This window comes from Astatotilapia calliptera, chromosome 17 (genome assembly GCF_900246225.1).
Source record: "Astatotilapia calliptera chromosome 17, fAstCal1.2, whole genome shotgun sequence".
NCBI classification, from domain to species: domain Eukaryota; kingdom Metazoa; phylum Chordata; class Actinopteri; order Cichliformes; family Cichlidae; genus Astatotilapia; species Astatotilapia calliptera.
This window is the reverse complement of record NC_039318.1, coordinates 32329737-32353187: the sequence shown is the minus strand read 5'-3', so window position 1 is coordinate 32353187 and position 23451 is coordinate 32329737. Positions and strand designations below refer to the sequence as shown.

At 40.3% G+C, this 23451-nt stretch overlaps 1 protein-coding gene across 4 annotated transcripts in view; it reads right to left on the bottom strand.

Annotated features, from left to right (window-relative positions):
- dock4b (dedicator of cytokinesis 4b) overlaps window positions 1–23451 on the bottom strand; it is a 140733-nt gene that overhangs the window by 6995 nt on the left and 110287 nt on the right. For 2 of the 4 annotated variants that reach the window (XM_026147369.1, XM_026147371.1), the window contains 13 exons: window positions 22404–22570; window positions 20301–20387; window positions 18736–18912; window positions 15305–15388; window positions 15068–15187; window positions 14539–14660; window positions 13871–13888; window positions 13510–13621; window positions 11910–11991; window positions 10572–10681; window positions 5256–5328; window positions 1970–2086; window positions 1154–1215 (listed from right to left, as the gene is read on the bottom strand). In XM_026147369.1, the coding sequence (XP_026003154.1) occupies window positions 1154–1215; window positions 1970–2086; window positions 5256–5328; window positions 10572–10681; window positions 11910–11991; window positions 13510–13621; window positions 13871–13888; window positions 14539–14660; window positions 15068–15187; window positions 15305–15388; window positions 18736–18912; window positions 20301–20387; window positions 22404–22570 (1331 nt within the window). The remainder of the gene's footprint in view (window positions 1–1153; window positions 1216–1969; window positions 2087–5255; window positions 5329–10571; window positions 10682–11909; window positions 11992–13509; window positions 13622–13870; window positions 13889–14538; window positions 14661–15067; window positions 15188–15304; window positions 15389–18735; window positions 18913–20300; window positions 20388–22403; window positions 22571–23451) is intronic. The other 2 variants (XM_026147372.1, XM_026147370.1) reach the window with 2 other exon arrangements.

The window sequence follows — 23451 nt, the reverse complement described above, 5'->3', positions numbered from 1 at the left end:
CGTGAAACAGGACCAGTATATAAAGCTTCTCAACAAAAATACGAAGGAGTTTTCCAAAAAACCTGCTCTAGGGCAGCAAGAACTAACAACCATGTTCATGCCAACGAACTCAAAAAAACATTAAAGACCTCGAGAAGGTGGTTAAAGAGAAGTTGGCTAAAACCCCTGTGGTGACAGGAACAATGTGATCATCTACAAGAAGTATTTGGAGGAATAATCGGAACTGTATACTAAGAAAGGGTATGAATAATTCTGGAGTATCAAATACTAAAAGTTATTAAGTACAATGGTTAACAAAATTCTTAGACCTTACCTGTGATAAAAACAAAACAAATATTTTCAAAATCTGTCAAAAACATGTTTAAAATTAAAAATGACATTTTTATTTATTGGGCAAATAAACTGAATTCCTATTTTTACAAATTTGAGCTATCCCACTCAAGTTCTCCGAGGAGTCAGATATTAATCAAGCGTAACATTCAACCATCAAACTATTTTTTTGGTTAAAGATTCTAAGTAAATAACTGCAATTTGGCATTCTAATCAAAAATTAATGCGCTTTCCTATTTTTCCTGCTTTTTTTTTGGTAAAACACTCCATTTAAAATTAGATGGATAAAAAATGTCATATTTTAGTATTCAAAGTATCACTTTGATTAAAAATGTGAATAGTGGTTGATTTAAAAACCATAAACTGGGGGTTGGTCTAATAAATTTGTTAAGCACTGAAAATTGATCATTCATGTGACTGTACTTCCTAAAACCTTATGTCACCTTCTTGTATTATTGTGCAAGAAAACATTTCAAAAAACATAAAAAAATAGGAAGAAATAAAATCTAAAAAAAAAAACCCCCCCAAAAAAACCAAGATTGGTATTTGTGGAAATTTCGCTTTCAGAGCATTTTTTCTTAAACCCTGGACAGTCGTAAAGTGTTTTCGTCTGAATGGGTTGTTAAGTTTGTTGTATAGCAGACTGCCTCTGCTCCTCTCTGACCGTCGAATACTGTAATCCGGTGTTTAGGTGTGTCTTATCCTGCCCTATTGAGTTTCAGCTACAGTAGTTGTTAACACTATGACCAGCTTAAGCAGGGTCAGGCTGTCTCAGCAAAGTAAGGAGAAACGTAAAAAAGAAAAGGAAAAAAAAGGAACTAACCTTTTGCGGTGATCTGGATGTGGGAACAGGAGACTGTGACCTCATGTTTTTAGCCGAGGAGCCTGGCAGATGAGAGAGAGAGAGAGGGGTAAAATAAAAATTAGAGAAGTGTTTTCTTCCATTCACAAGGATGACACAGCATGAGTCACGCAAACATACACACTTGGAGCAAAGAGGGGGCAGTGGCTTAAAGCGTCAATGAGTCAAAATAAGTGCTGATGTGCTGCAGGTCCTTTGGACTGCCTTAAGCTGTTTTTACATCCAACAGCTGTTACTGCACTATGCAGAGAGGGCAGAAAAAGAAAAACACTCCATCTGCTTATTATGCTGCTGGGCAGTGCAATACATCAGGAAACACCAGGGAATAAGTCAACACGGGTGCATCTTTAAATAAGTAAATAACTAAAAGAGAGTTTGAGCTGTTGGTGGGGGGAAAACTGTTGTTGAAATGTAATGACATGCATTTGTCAAGGGGATTGAAAGAAAAAAAAACAGAAAAAAAACAAGAAACTTGGAATTGACTGGAATTTTAATTGGCATTAACTTCAGCCATCTAGAAATTCCACAGAGAGTTCCACACTTGTTCACACGTGAACCAAACATCTTACAGAGGGAAATATCAGCAACTGAAGACTGTTAGTGAAGGAAATGCTGCTGCCACTGTAAGAGCAGAAGGACAGGAAACAGTGCCTCAGATGGAAAATGCTTTAGTAAGAAAAAGCGGTGTAAGCACCGGGTGTCAAAAGTCAGACTGGAAAATTAGTACCATTCGTCACTGGAGCACTTTCTTGGATCAGCTTTTTTTTTTCCTTTTACCTGAGTACGGTGGCCTAGGAGGTACAGGAGGGCATAGCATTCTGCCACCAGAGTCAGAGGAGTGTGGCATACCCTCTTTGACACTGTCTAGGCTCCAACTACTGGGAGCGGGCCTCACTTTAGAGTACACAAAAACATGACATGTCACATGACAAGGTATGGGTTACACAGGATAACATGAGAACACAGTGAAATGTTGCACATTTAAATGGATGGTATGATTGTTGACAACATATTGAGTGCGATCTGATGACGACCACAAGTTAAACTGCAAAGTGTTTGCTGAGTTTAGAGCACAGAGACAATTTCAACCATTTAAAGATCCCAAAAGAAGAAATTATCAATCAGCTGCTTGTGATGAGCGATCAGATGCAACATGACTTCCATCTGCCAAAATAGAACAGTTTGGATTATTACACATGACAGAATTCACTCCTCATCATTTCTACGGGGGATGGAAAAATGTGATGCCACATACTTCAGGATTTAGCAAATCCTCCATGAGAGACTCATGACATTTGCAAGGGTTGTTGCTCATAACAAGTCCTGATTAGGCAATTTTTTTTCAGAGTTTTTGATTGGTCTAAAATTATCCCAAAAAAGCTGTGTTTTGAACTCTGATTGTTGTTTATCTAGTGTTCTGTTTTAAGGAGCTTGTGGCCAGCCAGCTTCAAAATGGCATTGCCACTTTTTTTGGGGTCTGGCCTTCTTTTGTTGCCACACTGAATTACCTCCAGCCTTTTGAAAGCTTCACTGTCTTCAACTGACCAAATGCAATCTAGTGATAATTTCTGGTGCGTCCTGTATAATTGTGATTGTGCTGATTGCACATGTTGGCATCAAAAATGTTTGAAATCTTAGCCTAAAAATCAAAAACCTTATCAGAATGAAATAGATCTGCTTTAGTCACATCTTGACCGCTTGCAGGGCTCCTGTTATTTTTAGATCCTCTCCTGACCACTTGCACACGTCCATCTGTGATTTCACCATGGACCTCTAACTTGATACTTGCTGTATCAAACTGACTCAAACTTCATGTTGAAAAATCATGTCTTCAACCCAGAAACCAAAGAGAAATCTTCAATGAAATAGTCCCCATAGCCCTAGTCTGAAAGCAGCTTGGGCAATGTTTAGAAACACAACCAGGAGCATGCTTGCTCAACATTTACTGAGTTGTGCACTCTGAATTTGTCATCTGGGGTCAGAATGCAAACAAAGTTCTTCTTTAATGTCTGGAGGCATTTGAGTTAGATCATTCACTAACTTTGCATTAAAGGGTAACCTTGGGGCAGATTTACTAAGGCATTTTGCCAGTACAAACTGGGTTTTTGCTGTCGGTGCGTTGTGAGTGAGTACTTAGGTCACAGTTTCGAAAGTTGTGGTAGGCCTCAACTCAACTCTGGACTCAACTACTGAGCAGCCCTTTAACAAAAAATAAAGCAAAACAATATTCCTCTAATTTTATATTATAAACAACACTTTCCAGAGTCAGAAATAAAGGTTCATCGCGGATAATGCCACTTGTTCACTCGCAGGTTTCGTGTTAATTCTAACACCTTTTACTACGTTATGTGCCTGTAGGTGTCTCGACACCATATTGTGCATCTCTCGCTGCATTATTTACAGATCACAGCTGAATCACATGGAAAGGTGTGCGTTTGTGTGCAAGTCACAAGGAAGCTACCGCATCCCCGCTCTTTACTCTTTTTTTTAAGGTGTCTTTTCTGCAAATCCTCAATAATTATATAAAGGAACTGCTCTGAGAGTTGTTCTTTTTTATTTTGCTGCAAGAAACGGCAATAACTGTTTAAGTATTTTGAAATTATAATTGAGGCTGTTAACATTCTGCCTCAAATGGAAGGTATACCCAGAAAATACAAGACATGTGCATCTCCCTTTATCTGTGCTGAGCTAAATCACAACGAGTGGGCCGAACTAATCCATATGCGCTCGTACAGGAATGTCACATGTGTCCATCAGTACTGTAGGGATAGTACCTGCTCTTTTTTTCACTCTTTCAGAATGATGGATTAGAAAACGCTATAATCTAGTCTGTGTGTATGTGAGTGTTTATGTGTGTGTTTGTATCCCGAGGCCAGAAGCAGTTGTGTGGAAACAAATAAAAATGCCTTCAGTCAATCTGTGGCCAAACTGTGACACACACATACCGCATGTCTGGACAGATAAAATGCTACTCTGTACAGTAGCATAAGCATCAATGGAGAGAGCTTTGTGTGTGTGTATGATTGGGGTTTGTGCTTATTTTGTAAAACACAAGCAAGATTTTAGAAATCACTAAATTTCAGACAGCACAGAGATGTTTCCAAAAAACAAAGGCGCGGAAATAGTGGGATAGTTTTTCGTTACCTCTGCCAAGATTTTCTGTTTGCTATTGTTTGTCTGTGTGCAATTCTGTCTGTCAACAAAATAGCGCAAAAACTTTCTGAATGAATCCCGATAAAACTTTGTAGTGGGGGAGAGTGAGGTCACATTAACGATCCATTAAAATTTGGTTTACATCCACTAAGGTCTTTGAGGTCAATTTAATGGTTAATTGGTTGAAAATTGACAAAAATCTTATCAATTACATCACATTTGACCTCTGCCCCCTCCATATATTATTATATATGACCTCCCATATTATTGATCTGTGATAATAATGCTATATAGAGCGATTTAAAGCTATGTTTCATACTGCCATTGTTTGTATTGACAGCATATAGGGAATGATATATAGGGATTCTAAATATTACATTAGTTTGGAACTCTGACTTTGTCTTCAAGGTTAAATGATATATGAGAATTCTAAATGTCACATTATAGTTTGCATCCAAATATCATGTCACCTTTGACCTCTGACCTCACTTTCATATTTCATATCTGTCTTTCTTTCAAGTTGGCCCTAAAATCTGTCTCTTTAAAGCAGGTTTTGTTAAGAGAAAGAATGAGCTGCCTAGTTAGTTACTTAATAGGTACATTACCCATTACCTGCTCCTGCATTATAATAAAGCTTAGTTTGAAAGGACAGAATCATAAAGTGAAGAACATTTAGCTCTTTTCAGCTGTCGTTGTGTTTTCTAAAATGCCCTGTTTTAATTTTTGTTGCGTTGCATCTCAGGGCCACCATAGAATCAGAAATAAACCATTTCTGAATCGACAATAAGAAACAGAGCATCAAAAAATGTGTTTAATGCAAAAGAGCGACTACGTGAGATAGCATCGTTTCCCTGGAAGGAGAGGGAACACTTGAAGGACATAAGAAATATGTTAAACAAAGTGTTTTTACCTTTATCTGGCGCTGAGAGGTTGGGGTCACTCCTCGGTAAAGTGGTATCGCCTATCTGATGAGCAGGGGCTCTCTGCACAAGGAAGAAGTTGTCCAAATTATTGTCTAGCACATACTGCACAGAATTGTATTTGTAACAGAATCACTGACCTGAAAAGCAAAAAGCATTGGGACAAATTTAACAGAACAGGATAAAAGAAGAAGAGTAACGAAGAAAGGCTGCTGTGCGTGACCTTCATAGCAGAGATTTGGATTTTGCAGAAGTGGGTGAACCCTCTCCGCACCTTTCCATACCCCCCCAAAAAAGAAAACCTATAAATAAGGTACCTTATTCTTAGTCTCTTGCTCTAATTACAGTAAATGATACAAGCGATCAATGTCTCTAATAATCAATATTCCATTAGCAGCTAATAGCGAGTCTTTCATTGCTGTCAGGTTGGAAATAATTGTTCGCCTCCCTAACATCAATACCTCCAAACTTCAAATGACTCAACACAAACAGGGGGAAGAAAAACAGGTGAACAGTGACAGGCACTGACCGCAAGAGATGAATGGCCTTGAAAGGCAAACATTATTTTTCTCTTATCGTGGCTTTGTCACTGCAGATGGAGTGTGTGATTGTGTTACAGTCTGTCCTTCATCGAGAAAAGAAGCTGCAATATCATAGCGTTCGTGTCGGCTCTTGTTGTTGTTGTAGCATTAGTTGGCTGTAAAGGATTTTTATTTATTTTATCTTTCTTGCTAACAGGAAAAAAGTGAGCTGGACTGTTTGACTTTAATAAAACATGAGTAACATCAGCAGCTCTTGAAAAACTGCACTTCTATGCTACGAATAGCCTTACGGCGTGTGCCCTCATCCGGAAGCCTTTTTTTTTTGACAGTCACTCATTGAAATATATTGTACATTGCAAAGGTGACCTTGTTTTCTGCCCCAGTATGCACCTTACGTGTGGCTGCAGTGCTGGACAAATATAGACCCTGCTTCTTCTTTGCCTTTTTTGTTAAAATCAGGCAGCCACACACTTGGATGACAGGTTGTGCCATGAGCAGGACTAATAGCAAAAGAACCATCTGTAAGGGCCACAACTGAAAGAAAAATTACTATTCCTCCATTCATTACCCTCCTAAGAAAAAATAAATAAATAGCACACTCACTTCAGCCAAAACCACCAGTTTTGAGCGTGGCGTCTATTAAGTTAGGTAGCAGTGGTCAACCCTGCAGTGCTTCACAGTGTTCGGGAATGAAAAACAGCACCATAGCTGCTGAATTCAACCAAAAAACTGACCCAGAATTCAAGAGTGGAGTGATATAAGCTCCAGTAGATTATGTTATCGGTTTTCTCACCGCTGTAATCCTCAGCTTTTGCCCGCTGTTAGTGGCGCATGAAACGGGATTTCAAGCTCGGTGGCTGGATGCCTCTTGCCGAAAAATTCCCCCATCGGCACTGCAGCCTAGTTGTCATGTAAGTACACAGTGGCGCCGTTGACTTTATGAACCTAAACTTATTTTTTCAGATAGTTCATGCTGGATGTTCCCTGTTTTTCAAGTTAACACTGTGAGGTTGGGAACCTTCACTTTCAGACACAAGCCTTAATCTCCTCCCCTGTAACTCTGTAGCTATCTCTCGCTTACTTTTATAAATATGCCAACCTCCTTACTTGATACCTAATCCAAGTTTAATATAAGTATCTACCACTGTAATAGTATATACAACAATCTGGGATAACACTGTGATCACCTGCTCAATATTATGTTGGTCCCTGCCTTTGCCCTTACCTATTAAGGCATGGACTCCACTAGACCCCTGAAGGTATGCTGTGGTATCTGCACCGAGATGTTACAAACAGATCTTTTAAGTAGTACGTTGTGAGGTGGAGCCTCCATGGAACCAAATTGTTTGTCCCGCACATCACACAGATGCTTGATTGGACAACAAACCCGTGCTCCTCAAACCAATCCTCAACCATTTTTGCTTTGTGGCAATGTGCCTTATCCTACTGAAAGAGGCCACACCAATCAGGGAATACTGCTTCCATAAAATGATCTACAGCAGGGGTGGGCAATTCCAGGCCTCGAGGGCCGGTGTCCTGCGGGTTTTAGATCTCACCTTGGGTCAACACACCTGAATCACATGATTAGTTCGTTACCAGGCCTCTGGAGAACTTCAGGACGTGTTGAGGAGCTAATTTAGCCATTTAAATCAGCTGTGTTGGTTCAAGGATACATCTAAAACCTGCAGGGACACCGGCCCTCGAGGCCTGGAGTTGCCCACCCCTGATCTACACGGTCTGTGGCAATACTTATGGAGGTGGTACATGTCAAAGTAACATCCCCATGGATGGCAGGACCCAAAGTTTCCCAGCAGAACGTTGACCAAAGCATCACAAAGCCTCCACCATCTTGTCTTTTTCTCATAGTGCATCCTGGTGCCAGGTGTTCCCAAGATAAGCGACACACACGCAGGCAGCCATCCAACTAGACCACCTTCTTCCATTGTTCCGTGGTCCAGTTCTAATGTTCATGTGCCCACTGTTGTGTATTCTGACACCCTTCTATCAGCTTGTCTTTTAGATCAGACCACACAGGTTTGCCTTCACTCCCCATGTGCATCAGTGAAACTTGAGCACCCGTGACCCTGTCGTGGGTTACCCACTGTTCTTTCCTTTACCATTTTTAATAGACACTCACCACTGCAGATCAGGAACACCCAACAAGAGCTACAGTTTAGGAGATGCTCTGACCCACTCATCTAACATCACAACGTGGCTTCTGTTAAACTCACTCAAACTCCCTTACACTTGCCTATTTTCCTAACAGGTGCCATGATGAGTGTTATTCACTTCACGTGCCAGTGATCAGAGCGTTACGCTCTATCAGTTGATACAAAGAAGTATGGAAAAGGATACAAAAGGCACTAAATACAAAACAATGCTTTTACATAACTTTGAAAAAACAAAGTTATGTAATGTATCTTCTTGCGTTACCATTTCTTTTTCTCTAAAACAACCTAATACACTGCTTATGAAAGCCAGACCCTTTGCAAAAAGGGATGGGATTAGTCATTTATTATTTTGTGCAAACAGGCTGAACTGACAAGAAGACACCTTCATGCAACACAAAGCGGAAAACAGTTCACAACTCCAGTGTCTCTATGCTCGCTTGTTAACAGTCACTGAGGTGTACTTCAAATTGAACATAACACTTGAAACGCATTCTAACAGGGAACACGAGGTATTATGACATATGCACTATAGCTATAAAAGGCGTATTTGAATGCCGTATTTGTAAGTGCAAATAAGATAAGATAAGATAGAACTTTATTAATCCCTCGGGTGGGTTCCTCTGGGAAATTCGATTTCCAAAAAGCACAGCACCGACAGAAGTTACAGAGTTACAGAATATTATGTGTGTATATATATATGTATATATATATATATATATATATATATATATATATATTAGGGGTGCAACGATATTCGTATCGATATTGAACCGTTCGATACAGTGCTTTCGGTTCGGTACGCATATGTATCGAACAATACAACATTTGTAATTTATTTTATCAATTTTCCTTCTGACGATGCTGTCTGTGTTGAGCGCTCAGTGAATCTGTGTTCGACTACTCCGCCTAGGCTGCACTGTCGAGCGCAGATCCACTGAGCGCTCAACACAGACAGCATAGTCAGAAGGAAGAGCGCAGGGCAAGCTAGCGAGACAGAAGTTAAGCTCTACTTGCAACAGGCAAATTGAACCTCATTCAGATCTGGCGTTTGGAATTATTTTGGTTTTCATGTGACGTATGACCCTGAAGGTAAGCGAGTCATGGACTAAAGTAAAACAGTATGTTGAATGTGCCATGCAATGCTCAATTACATTGGTGTGAACTAGTGTGTTAGCGCAGTTAGCTCGTTAACGTGTTGGCCGTCTAGCCCCATGCACGGAGCGATCGGCGGTAGCTCGTTAACGGAGATTTGCCGTGTTGTGGCGTTAAGGTCATTTCAACGAGATTAACCTGAAAGCACTAGTGGGAACACAACGAATATGACTGCACATTTACGCCGACATCATCCTAGTGCAAAGACAAGTGGAAGCAGACAAAAAAAAGCAAGCATGCTACTAACTTTAGCCGAGTCATTTAGACAGCTGTTAGCACATGATTCTCCTTATGCTGCTGAGAATATAGCCCAGAAGAAGCGGATAGTATAGCTTTTATTTTGGAAAGAGCCATTTCTCTGTAATAAACTCTCTTTTCCAAAGATGAGTGATTCCTCAATCAGATACAGGGCTTGCAATATCGCTAGCCCGACGTCCTGGAGCTAGCGATTTTTTTCCAGTCGGGCTACCAAAATCTTTCTCTTCCCTGCCCGTCGGGCTATTGTAGGAAAAATATATGTCAATGCTTTTGCATTCTTTCAGAAATGTAGCTGGGTAATTATGTCATTGGCATCGGTGAGCCACTGTCAATATGTGACATATTGAAGTCGCGTTTGAATTTGCGCTTGTTTTTTTGCTTTCACTTTGCAATCGTGCGAACTGTGTATAGAGAGCGACAGCACTGATCTGTGAGTGATGATAATTTGTGCACCAATTCCTCTGACATCGTCTTATTAATCGTTAGCTTACTATGCAAACATGACAAGTGAAATCTCCCGCAGCTTACACATGTGAGAGGTTGATCGCGCAGAGAATCGCTGAGCTTATGTGAGTGAGCGTGTAAAAGCATTTCAGTTCTGCTGAGCCAAATAAGACAGGTCAGGGTGAAGAAGTGACAGCCAAAGAAAAGCTTACCACAAAACGGAGAAGTTATGACAAATCAGACTATAAGGCAAAAAGAAAGTGCAGCTTTATGGTTTCATGGACAAAAGAATTTCTGTGGCTGCAATATGACAAGCTAAATAACCAGGGCTGCACATAAGTGGTCCGCAGGTGCGCATTCGCTGTCAAAATAAAAAACACGCACAAGGGTTAGGGTTAAATTTAAAAACTGTACTTTTGAGTTAAAATATATATTTATAATTTTAATAAATGACAAATTAAAAATGCATGAACATTTTTTTGTATCGAAAAAATATCGAACCGTGACACCAAAGTATCGAACCGAACCGTGAATTTTGTGTATCGTTGCACCCCTAATATATATATATATATATATATATATATATATATATATATATATATATATATATAGACACACACATATATATAAATACAGAGACAAATATAAATAAAATATACGAAGGGGATAAATAGAATAAATAGAAATAAAAATAAAAATACAAGTGAATTGCACATTTCAAGTATTTGTGTGTGCTGACCTGTGCAGGATCGAGGGGGTTGGGGAAGATGGCACTGACCGGTCTCTCTCGTGGAGACAGACAGGCATTTTCTCTGGAATGCTTGTGTTTCTCTGCCATCTGAGGGGATCCTGGAATGGATGGCATGAGACATTAGAGCGGTAACAGACACACAGACGCACACACACACAAGTAAATACACAAACGCATAAGGGACCAAACGACAGCAAGGTGTTAGGCTATTACCCGCAAACACTGGCAATCAGGAAAGGCCAATCTCTCTTTCTCCCCCCAAGCCTCTCCACCGTTCTTTCAGCCTCACTACTTCCACAACATGATAAATGGCTTGGCCACTCCTACACACACACACACACTAACACACACACACACACACCCTCCTCACTTCCTCACCTCCTCTGTTACACTGGACAATCACAACAGAGACATGTGCTGGAGTTCGACACTATAACATATGTAACACGCCAACGGAGACGAACACAAAAGCCCGCCCCCACACACATGTTGGTACGTTTCTGGGGTTTTTTTCACAGCACTTCTCCTCAGCTGCTGGAGCCATTGTATGGATGCTGATCCATTAGTGAATGTTACCGCACTTGGAAGGCTATCATATGAGCATGAAATGCCCATCGTTGGCTCTTATTCAGATAACACCACAGCAGCAATAATTCTCAACATGCTTTATGGGTAGACAGAGGGCACTTTTATAAGGGCGTCAGCCGCTGTCAGCACCTTGCCAAAGGGGAGTGTGTACGCTTCCATAAACGTCTTCATATATTCTTACTTTTTATGACGGGGATCACGCAAAACACATTGAGATGAGAGCAAGAGAAGGCATTAGACATTCAAAATGCACCGCAGAGGAGGCTTGGATGACACCGGCCTGGACAGGAGATTGTGCTGAAGTCCAAGAGGGATACTCAGCTAAAATGATCTCTTACTCTCTCTTGCATTTTCACTAGCTCCATGTTTCTTTCAACAGCATTTCTCTCAGCACTTTTTTTCCCTTTCCTTTTCTTTCTTTCTTTCTTTGGACTCATTTTGTATTCCTTCTATGTTTCAGGCTCGCACTATCCATTCAATGCTCCCTCCTCATTGTTCTCTTTTCTTCCCCCTGTCAACCTCCTCCGCATTTATCCCTAGCCGTCATCTAACCTCTCGAACCTCACCAGACAGGATGCTGCGGTGTATTGAGAGAACATTGTGTCAGTGAAAGGTCAAAGGTTCAGACTGTCCAGCTGAACCTCTGTCTGCTTCCTCTGTGTGGATTGAAATATCAGCTAAAAGACTATTGTGTATAGTTTTTGTACAATAAGTGGTGTTGCTGAGTGCCAGACTCACCTCTGGCACTGGACGGGGCCGAGCTGGTGACGTTGGGCGAGGCAGAATGGTTGGAGCTGAGGCTCGAGGTAGATGGGCTGGGCTGCAGGTGGAAAAAACAAAAATGATGAGTACATCAATACCACCATCAAACTACAGAATATCATGAAAATTTATAATTAATACAATATACATCTACCAAAACAAAATCCCAGTTTGGTTGGCTTATACTGGACATGCTTGGTTTCTAATCTAGTTTGTGCAAAGCTGAGCATCTATTATAAGTTTTGTCTGTAACATTTACCTTTTTCTCAGTAAGTAGAAAAAAAAAAAACAGTACTAAGCAACAGTGGAATAAAGAAGTCATCATTAAAGTGCACTTCCTCAACTGTCCACTTGAGGTGGCTTTCAGAAGATACTCAGTCCCGTAGATGGCGATGTTAAAATGCCCAACTTCACTTGAAGAATTTGTATAGTTGCTGCCTAGCACAGAAAAGGCTGTGGCAGTTTTGCTAACTCATCTGTTTAAATTTTATTAAGGCTTAAAAGTATTCATTACTGGAGATGTGGCCACTTTGTTTACTCAGTATGTGATGACACAGGCTGCTTTACTGCTAGTTGTTTGCTTATAAGTGCGCCCCAGGGCAGCTGTGGCTACAATGTAGCTTGTTATCGCCAGTGTGTGAATGTGTGTGTGAATGGGTGAATGACTGAATGTAGTGCAAAGTGCTTTGGGGTCCTTAAGGACTAGAAAAGCGCTATACAAATGCAGGCCATTTACCATTTATCAGCAGGAAAAGCTGTAAAAGTTATGAAGTCTAAAGTTTATGCCCTCTTTCACATTTTTCAAAGATGTCCAGTCGGTTGGATTGGAATCTCTGGCAGGTCAGCTCTGGCCCTTGGGCCTTATGTTTGAAAACCGTGCTCTAAGAACCCGTTCTTTTATTATTTATTGGTTTGTTACATAGCATTAATTTGCATTCACATGTGTGATGCTCTTTTGCAGTGTGTGGATACACCTTGCTAACTAAATATAGTAACATCTGACTGAAACAAAATAGTGATGGCCATTTTCAATCAATTAAAAAACGAAAACAATATATTTCTAAATTATGATTCGTCCAACTTTTACTAAATTCTACCTGCTCTGTAAACTTAAGAAAAAAAGAAGCACAAACTAACTCTTTGTAACAGCTTCAGTCACATCCCTGACAACATTTTTTTCCCTCCCGTGTTTTCCCCTCTTCCTGTTATTCCAAGCCTGCCAGGTGCGGGAGACAGCCTGCCAGGAGTTGTCGGCAGCTTTCTGAATTGGCCAAATCTAGTTTAGATTAGACTCCAGCGGGGCTCCCCGGACGGGCCCACACAAAGCACTATGTCCTTATTTGATATAATCATGACAATTTGCACGGACAGACTGCGTTTCACACGAGCAAGAGTGGAAGATAGAGAGAAAAAGGGTCAGAGGAGAAATAGCAGTGAAATAGAGTGAGAGTGGATTAAAAAGCATTGCAAGTGAAATCTGAAGGGAGGAGGAGGGCAAATGCTGGGATATAGACTCAATCTACTAGGTTAAGTGCCTTTGTGTGGGCGTGTAGGCAAAGGCACAAAGGGAGACTACCTGCATGTTGAAGACTTCATCCGAGCTCTCCGATTGCCCAGTGATGTTACTGACTTCATTGGAGGCTTGAGATGACAGAGAGGACGAGGAGTAACGGTTCACCGCAGGGTAGCTGAAGAGGCTAAAGGCGAAAGAGAGAGGGTTATGATGGTTTACAATACAAAGGGTGAAGTTTCATACTATTATACATGATTAGATTTAAAAGTGGTTCACTCACCAAAGATTCAGCAGCAGTAAGGCCAATAAAAAGAAAAAAAAAATAGACAAACAGAGAAACAGAAAATACCAGATTAGAAGGCAACTGATTCATCAATCACAGCATTCCATCATGCTGCCAAAAGGCACAAGAAAGAGATGTGACCTGGTTCTTCGTTGGAAACTGGAAAATAGAAAAAAAAGGAAAAAAGAAATCAGAACTCAACAAGCAAAAATACGAAATGTCACAGGGAGATTGAGGTGATGTGTGCGTCTCCATCTTTCTTGTGTGTGGCTGTGCCCCGCGGGATCAGACTCTGGAGGCAGAATGTCGCAGGTAGACGAAGTGGCAGGGTCACTGAACACATCAAAACACACACGGATGCATGCACGCACACACACACACACAGTCTGCCTGCTGGCCCGACAGCAGCCACACAGAAAACATCCCTGTGGGTGCCAGCCAGCCACCCACACCTATTGTACTGAGCTAAGCCAGTAAAGAACTGAAGGAGGAAGAGAGAAAAGGCAGAGAGCATGACGTTCGAGGTGAGATGGAAACACAAAAAGAAAAAGAAAGTAAGATGCGAACAAAGGTCTGCACTGAAGGGCAGCGCTTATAGACCGAGTAAAGAAAGGTGAGAGAATACGAAGGAGAAATTTTATGCACTCCAGAGATGGAAGTTAAAGATCTTTTTGGGTGACTTGGCATAATAAACCAGAGAAGTAATTGACATTGAAAAGCAATACGTTTTCCTCACTTGTTAATTTAATTAGCTGAGAAAGACAGAGACATACGCGTAAAGCTACGGAAATTAAGAAAAGAGCCATCACCTCCGCCTGGCAACTCCTCTGCCGCCATCTGGGCTAATGATGCTGGGCACGGAGTTCCTGCACGTCCGCGGGCTTCCGTTGGTGAAGTGCACCGGGCTCGCACGCACATACGCTGGAAACTCCTGGGGTTTTTTTTTTAAATTGGGAGGGGGAGAAAGTGCACATGATTAAATGCTTCTTTGTGCCAGCGTGAGGTATATAAATAAAACACACAACATGTAGATGAAGGCAGTTTGTTTAATGAGGGGTGGTTTTCCCCTTTAGAGGAATAAAGGGGTCATTTACTCAGAATTCTTAGCACAGCAGTCAGTTTCTATTGTCACATTCACTGTTTGTTTCCATTAAGGCTCGAAGACTGATAAGTAATTTGAGGAAAATAAAGGAACACATGTTAGACAGCTTTAATCATCCTTACACATGAATGACATCCATTAGGTAAATGAACCTCTGTTTAACATAAAATCTGAATCTATCATTGAGTTACACATGTACAGCATTTTAAAAAGCTTTCTTTAAAGTCGATGCCTACCTGTATGCCTAGACTGGACTTCATGAGATGAAACTGGTCAACTAACTTCTTGTGCAGGGGTCTCATATCTTGAGGAACAAACTTCTCATGCACCGCGAGGCCATACTCCAATATATGTGCCTGCAGGACAAACAGAAAAAAGTGCACAATAACTGAAAGTCAAATTTAGGTGATAAAAATGATTCATCTTGTCTTTGCATTTAAAAAGACATCATGAGCTCAAGTGATGTTTCCAACCTGCTCGAACATGAGCTCTCTCAGTCGCCCGATCTTCTCTCCGTCCTCGGGGTGATTCATAATGTAGTCCTTCACGAAAAAGGCCTGCACAGAGGCAAAAATGCAGAACATCTGTTATGTATGCCCTGGGAGCTGAAGCAGCGGGCTTTTTTTCCCCTCTCCACAGCAGTGCTACCTGAATTGCAGCCTGCCTGACACAGCGAATTAGTGTCCACACAGCTATTTGTTGAGTACTTTCCATTTAAAATGTTCACAAAAACTGAGAAAAATTTGAGTTAAAAAAAAATTCACATCCTACTAAAATGCAGGGTTGAAAAGTCCTGTCTGGCAAATTTGTGTTGCAATATTAATATCAGGTTCAGTGGGCAGAATTAAAGTACATAGTGGCTAAAAATAGAAGGCGAAAAATACAGTGCCAAATGGATGTTAGTGAAATCAAAGCATTGATTTTGCTTTGATTTAAGAGCCAATTTGGTCTGCGATTTTAAAAGCCCCTTTTATATCACTTTCATTCGTGTCATTGTGCTCTGCTAGAGATCATGTCTCTTTAGAAACATCATCCTTCTTGATTTTGGCTTGCAGACTGTGCTTTCTATTCACTTTCCCAGACACTGCCTTCAAAAAAGAAAAAGAAAAAAGACTTAAAGGAGAAACTGATAAGATGAAAAATGCCCTGGTCTGCTTTGAATGATGATAACTGTTTTTTTTGCTTTTGCTTTTTTTTTTTTTTTTTTTTTTTTGGGGGGGGGGGGGGGGGGGGGGGGGTGTCACTTTCATACATTAAATGCAAGATCTTTCCTGCTTACAATGCCATCAACACTTGCAGTCTGTCTACAGATTATGTTAAATCCCTTTCAATCTGCATCAGAGTACACAAAGCGAGGGAGAACCGATGAAAAGGCCCACCTCACAATCTGCTTATGAATCTGCCGCACACTCACACACAAAAACCCCCAAAAGAAAACGAGACTGAAAGGTAAGGAGGAGTTCACTAAAAAGATCAGCACGGCTCCTCTCTCAAGGACACAGCTGTCTATCTCCAACGAGACACTTAAGAGAAGAGAAGCTGAAGGCTGCTTCAGACATATGCACTCCCAAACACACACATAGATGTCTATCAAAGGATGCATGCGGCTTGCAGACTATGAAACTTCAATAAAATAAGGAACCTTATTATTCCAGACAGGCATCCTCAGATCTTTATCAAGATGGCATAAATTAGTATGTGGTGGATATAATATTCCCTCTTATTAAACTGTGAAACAGAAAAAAAAAAAATCTTATTGCATAAACATTATTACTCTATGGTGAGGTGGGACGCTCAAAGAGAGAAGTACTGAGTTTCACCAGGAATTCTATACAAGACCCCCAAAAACGGCATCAAAAAACTAATCAATAATTTTCTACAAATGATGGAAATTTCTCGTCGGGCTGCAGGGAGTGAGACCTCACCGTGGAGTGGCTCAGTTAATCATTAGAAAAGTCCAATTAGAGACGGAATGCTGAGGGGAGGGGGGGAATAAATCAGACAGCATTCCCCCTCAAGGGTTTCAACTCAAACTGCAGCAATAAATCTGAATATTAATAACGACAATTTCTCCTTCATTTGGAGCCGAGCAAACCTCCACAGCTGTCAATCGGCATTACGCGGGTAAATTAATAGATTTATAGATGCAGTCTGTGGGGCACCGCATGATATATTCTGCCAAGAAAAATGAGCTGCTGATATTGGTGCCAATGTGTCTGCTGCAGAAAAAAAATTAAAAAATAAAACAAAACAAAACAAAAAAGATCAAATCTGTGTCAGGCTCATGTGGTATGATCACATTCTGTTATTTATGTAAAAATATAAATTACAAAAGATTTGAAGGAGACGCTGGTCAGTGTTTACCCAGAGGAACAACATCTCTATGCATATCAATATTTACCTAACCTTGTAAACAATGTGTAAAACGGGAGGAAATATTTTGTAAGTTGCAACATTTTATACAGATTTTTTTTGGTTTTCAGCAAAATAGTGGCAGCAAAGATAAAAAGCACTTCTAAAATGCTTATTTTTGGGCTCTTATCGGCGTCCTACAACCCTTAATAGGGTACTTGTACTGAGGACATGCGCTTCACTCACAAGCACACACATACAGTATATGTTCCACAGAACACACATGCATTGTCACAGCGGTTGCTATGCGACACAGAGAAGGCAGCCGAGTCCACTCAATTTGTGGAGAACAAAAAAAAAAAAATCTTTATTTCTTCTTTTCTAGTCTTCTTTCTTTTGAATTGAGCTCCTAATGGTTAAAGTGTCTCCACTCAAGGAGCATTTAAAAAAGCAGCAGTAAATGGAGCTCTCGATGAAATTGCCCATATTTCAACTTTCCATACCAATCTGTTACCACTTCATCATATAAATACTATAAGTTTGTGTGATTGGAAGATATGACTAGGAAGATTTTTGCACTTTATTAATCTGGCGCTCTGCCTCTTTAAGAATTCGGCTTGGTATATAATTAGCTAAACTTGGTGGATGTCACCAGAAGGGTTAGGTAATGAGGTAAAGTTGCGAGTTGTACACCCACACTGATTGAGATTCTTAGAATCTTTACTAATGACTGTAGCACTATAAAGAACTGGCATTATGTCTCTGCCAAATAAAGTATTGGTGCTGTAATCTCCATGCATGCTAATAAGCTGTTCCGGAGCCTATGCTAGCTAATCTAGCTGTGGTTGTTACTCATTTTTTCACAGATAAAGCTTAAAGCACAGCCATGAACATAGCGGCAAAAATGCTAACATTAAGCTAAGTACACCACCAATTTGGTCCTGTGTTTGGTGTTACATTGACGATGTTCCCATCTAGTTTTACTTAAACACATTTTAGCAATTGTTCTCTCTGCAATACATACTTGCTTCAAAATACACGAGCGGCGTATTTATATATAATTTGTTAGAGAACATTGTGAAAATTATTTTTAGGGCATTAAAATTCAGTAATTTGCAAACATGGCAACTTCTTTCCAAGTTTTAGGACTACATTAGCCATCTAATCCCTGAAACTCCTTCCATTCTTCTATCTAACATTATTTGACCTCCCGCCTCTTTTCCCCCCACATCCACCTTATCATTCTATCTGACCAAAAAAATCCCCCCCACCGACCTATTCCTACACTACCCATCCATCTTGTTTTCCCACTTCCGCCCCCTCCAGTTTTCCACTCATCCATCTATTTGGTCAAGCCATCATCCAGCCATCAATGCATCCATCCATCCATCTGTTCATCCGCTCCACCCCTCCACAAAACACTTTCTGTCCATACATCTCTCCATTTTAAGCCACCTTCATGCATCATTAGGTAATCCATATGTCACTGCCTCTCATTCCTGCTTAGGTCTCTAAAATCCTCCAACCTTATCCTCCAGCAAGCCATTCATACCTCTTGGTAGCGGGCCAGTCCCCCGTTGACTGCGGCGTCGATGACCCCGTTGAGGCACATGGTGAGAGGGTTGATGTTCTGCATCTGCCGGCTCTGACACTGGGAGATCAATGTGCGCAACTGCAAGTTCTTGTTCTCGATCACCTCAATCGCATTCTCCAGTGGGCTTACCTCCACCTGTACACATGAAGGATGAAGAAACATTTTGTAGCTTTTTATATGAAGCTCTAAAGGGAGCTTTACAAATAATATCTGGAAGCTAAAATATCTATAAGGTATTTGAGTAATGTGGGAATTTTAGAGGGTCTGCTAAATAATAAATGCTACTGAGGTCCTTTATAGTGAAAGGTGAGGCAGTTTAAAACATATTAGGTTCTACAAATCAGGATATTTCAGCTTGTAATACTTTAGTTTTGACCACTTTTTTGTCCCAGAACAGAGCTGTTTTTTCTCCTAAAATACAGCAATTTGAAAAGCTGCTTAAAAAAATACAATGTTGCCAAAATCATTTGGACCTTTTAAGTTGATATGGTAAAAGTTTTAGCACCAGCCTATTTACACATTATGTGGTTTACTTGACATCCAAAATGAGTCTTTTTAGAAGTAAACACTCGATACCAGCTTCTTGTTAAATTTGTTGGAAATGCTCTAAAGAGCCTTTTCAGTGAAAACTGCGCTCTGAGTGAGGCAGCTGCAAAGCTGGGTCAGTATCTTTAATTATATTTGTGCTATTTACCAAAAAACAAAAAACACCTACATGTATCAATTTATTAACCATTATTATAAAGAATTATTGTAGCAGCTTCATTTAAAACTAAGTACTATTTTTTTAAATATACATTAACATATGGACATTTTGTCACATACTCGTGAAGGCACAGTGAAATATTTTTTCCTTCATCCTGATTTCTTTTTCTGTATTTTTTCCTTCTCACACAAAGCTTAATCCTTTTGCTAATTGAGCTTTTGCCAGTCTCCATTTTAAATGCTACTGCACTCCACAGCCATCATAGAGTAACACTGGCTTTACAATCCATATTTCACACCACGCTCAGCAGCTGTGAAGTAAAGAATATGCGCTTAGACCATCACAGACAGACACTGTGTTGGACTGCACAGAACAACATTTCAAAATCTGTGTAAATCTGACCCTTAGAAATCTGATTGAGAAGACAAAGCATTTACATGTAACAGTGTAGCAATTGTCCCATGTCAAATTTGACAGGAATTTGCCAATTACAGGGGAAAGAAATCCCAATACAAAAATCAATTCTAAAAATTGGACACGTTGGTAATCACAGTAAAGCAGTTTGGCTTTTAGCGTGACATCCAATCAAACCAATTGCGGAAACTGAACATCCAATAGCCCCAAACCTATGACTTAGGTCATGATTGCTGCTCAGTCTAATGACTTGGATCAATACTTGTGTATTGGCTGTCATTACTCTAAATTCCAACCTGCAGAATAATAAAAAAAAGAAAGTATCACTGTGTCCCTTGTGTCAAATGGCTGTGTGTTGTGTTTATGCCTTCACTGCTATTTCATCAGACTGGGACACACTCACCAGTTCTCTCTTTTCAACTTCAAACCAGCGGGAGATGCCTGGAAGACTCTGGATCAGAGTCAGAGTTGTCCTCTCCACCCACAGACTCTGCATTCACACAATACATCCATGAGCATTAGCTGATTGCTAAACATATAAAAAAAATCCATAAATACTTAGGCTTGCTGTACACATATCTTAGTGGCAGCACTGTTCAGGATTTAATTGTTGATCCACAGTTAAAGGAAAATATAAAAATGCCTACAACCCAAAAACACACTTTTACTCATATGTCATATGTCTAATATCCTCTCCAACAGTTATGCTGTCAGCCAGCATGCTTGTTATATTTCCAGCCTCTCAAAAGGTCATTAAGACAGCACGCAAGCTATGAAATTTTAATATTAACAGCAGGCTCTAAATATAATAGATTTATAATACAAGTGAAACAACACTACTTTAAAGACATGTTACATATAGACGGCAAACAGTTATTTTATTTTATCTTTTTTTTTGGGGGGGGGGGGTGTACTGTCCTGTACTTAGCACTAGAAACGTCCCTCCTTGTCAAGATCTACAGGCTTGCTATTACTTAATAAGAACAACAGCATGTTTAAGTGTCTACAGCCATGTTGGTTTTTAAAAACTGCTAGCATGCTAGTTTTTCTCGTGAACTGTAACCTCAATGCCACAATGATGTGTCATGCCAAATGCTAGTAATGGTGTTCTAAGTTGATCACAATCTGATGTGTAGTGGGCATGCTACCATGTTAGTTTAACATCTTGGTATACTAACTGGGGCTAAAGGGCAATTGAGTTATGGATATGTGATCCATGCATTTTTACTTTGGGCGGCACGGTGGTTAGCACTGTTGCCCACAGCAAGAAGGTCCTGAGTTCAATTGTGGTTAACTGGTAACTCTAAATTGCCCATAGTTGTGAATGCAGGTGCGAATGGTTGTCTGTGTCTATGTGTTAGCCCTGGCGACCTGTCCAGGGTGTTCAAAAATCGGTAATCCTTTCACAACTTTGGGGGCGTTTTTGTTCAGCTGACCCTTCTAAAGGCCTTCTAATGATCAAGATGCTAACACAGTATAGCTTCATTTATTTAGAGACAGTATCTTGCTCAAGGACACTCCAGCAGAGCAGATGAGCGCTGACATGCACTATTGATCCAGTGTCCTCAGGTTGAAGAAAGGTCTTCCGACGCACTGCACAACATTGCTGCCCTTTTATTGATTTTATGTTTTTTAAGGCCAAGAAATCCTCCTGAACAAGTCTTGAGGAAAAAAAAAAGATAGAAAAAAAACATGCACTGCAGTTTAAGAGCAGGAAGTTGAAAGCAGAATCTCACATAAAAAAGCAATTTCTGTCATGCAGATAGAAACTTCAAGAAAAGCTTTCTTTCCTACTTCAGTTTATTACCATATCCTTCCTGCGGCATACTCTTGTCACTATGTCAAAGTTTATTATAGATATTATTTCCATCTAATAGTAAGGACCAGAAATATCCAGTCCTGATGGAAATATGATATCACGATTAAATTTGGCCAAATAGCCTTGATGGAAGTGAGATGAGAAGGCTGCATGAAGCGTGTGCATTAAAGCAGAATATTTATGACAATAATATCCGCGTCTGTGTGTCGGGTGTGCATATCTGTTTAGAGTGTGTGCATCTGCCTGACTGTTTGAGTGTGTGTAACTGCATCACGCTGTACAGGCTTCATTTGCACCAAGCAGTACACTGCTCTGACTAGTATCCGAGTTCCTGTGTATAATTACTGATACCGGAGTCACAATGAATAAAACATGCACTATACACAAAGTAATACCTGAGCACTGGTTCAAACTATCACTCCCTACATGGCCCATGATGGATGAACCGGGCAGAGAAGGAAGTAAACGAAGCAGTTTCGTATCAGTGAAAAATGTTAATTTTCAGAAATGTATGATTTTAACTTTTGAAATATTCATTAAAAAAAGACCTGTTTTCATAGCACATAACATTTTGCAGTGACTCCACATTCAGACTCATTTTTTTCCCTTTTTCTACTCAGCACTAATCCACAATCAATGGTTTGAAGAGAAGATAACCTTAGATAAATGCAGAGAAATTTTCTTTACCTTAAACTCATTCTCCTTGTCTTTGGTGCCCTTGTGAAAGGGCCGGTCATATCTGAACCTCCAGATGTGATTAAACTTGTAGAAGCTTTTGATGTTGTCAGGCACTCCATCTCTCTGTAGCACATCCTGACTGTCGGGGATGGGGGTTACAGCATAGATCTGTAGATCTGAAAGCCCCTGAAGTTAAGGAAAGTGCAAGAGAGAGTGACAAGGGAAAGCACTGCAGACTTAAATGGAAAGAAATCTTCAATGACCCGAATGCATATCGGAACTTCAAACAGGACAAAGACCTACATAGGCAAGAGCTCATGTGCATATCTTTAATCAAGATATTGGCCACACATTTTCTTGCATAGACTAATGCAGAGGTAGGGAACGTTAGTCCTAGAGAGCCGGTGTCCTGCAGGTTTTAGATCTCACCCTGGGACACCACATCTGACTCAAATGATTAGGTCATTATCAGGCCTCTGGAGAACTTCAAGAAATGTTGAGGAGGTAATTTAGCCATTTAAAGCAGCTGCGTTGGATCAAGGACACATCTAAAACCTGCAGGACCCGGCTCTCGAGGCCTGGAGTTCGCTACCCCTGGACTAATGCATAGTCAAGCCGGACCAACGTATCAGCTAGTTATTATCATCGGACAATATCAGCGATTTGCTGATATGTGTATCAGCATTTGTAACTGCGGATAAAGGAAATTTTTAAAAGATGAGACAGAAGAAACACCTTTCGACCATGTTGTAAGTGATGATGTTGCGTAGTTTGTCCACCAGAGGGCACTATGCAACTTCCATGTTGACAACACGTTTTTGAAACCATAAAGTTTAGTTTTAAACCTCTCAGGCTCAAATTAAACTTTTTGTTGCTAATGCACAACCAAGTCCTGCAGTGGTACTTCTGAGTAAAAAAAACAACTCATAAAATATGTATGTGGGGTAATCAGGATGTTAGTTTTTAACTGTTGCAAATCGGCAACGCCTGCCTCGAGAGGGTTAAGCTGCATTGTCAAATTATTTCTAGAACAGACTCACTAATATCTTCACAAAAT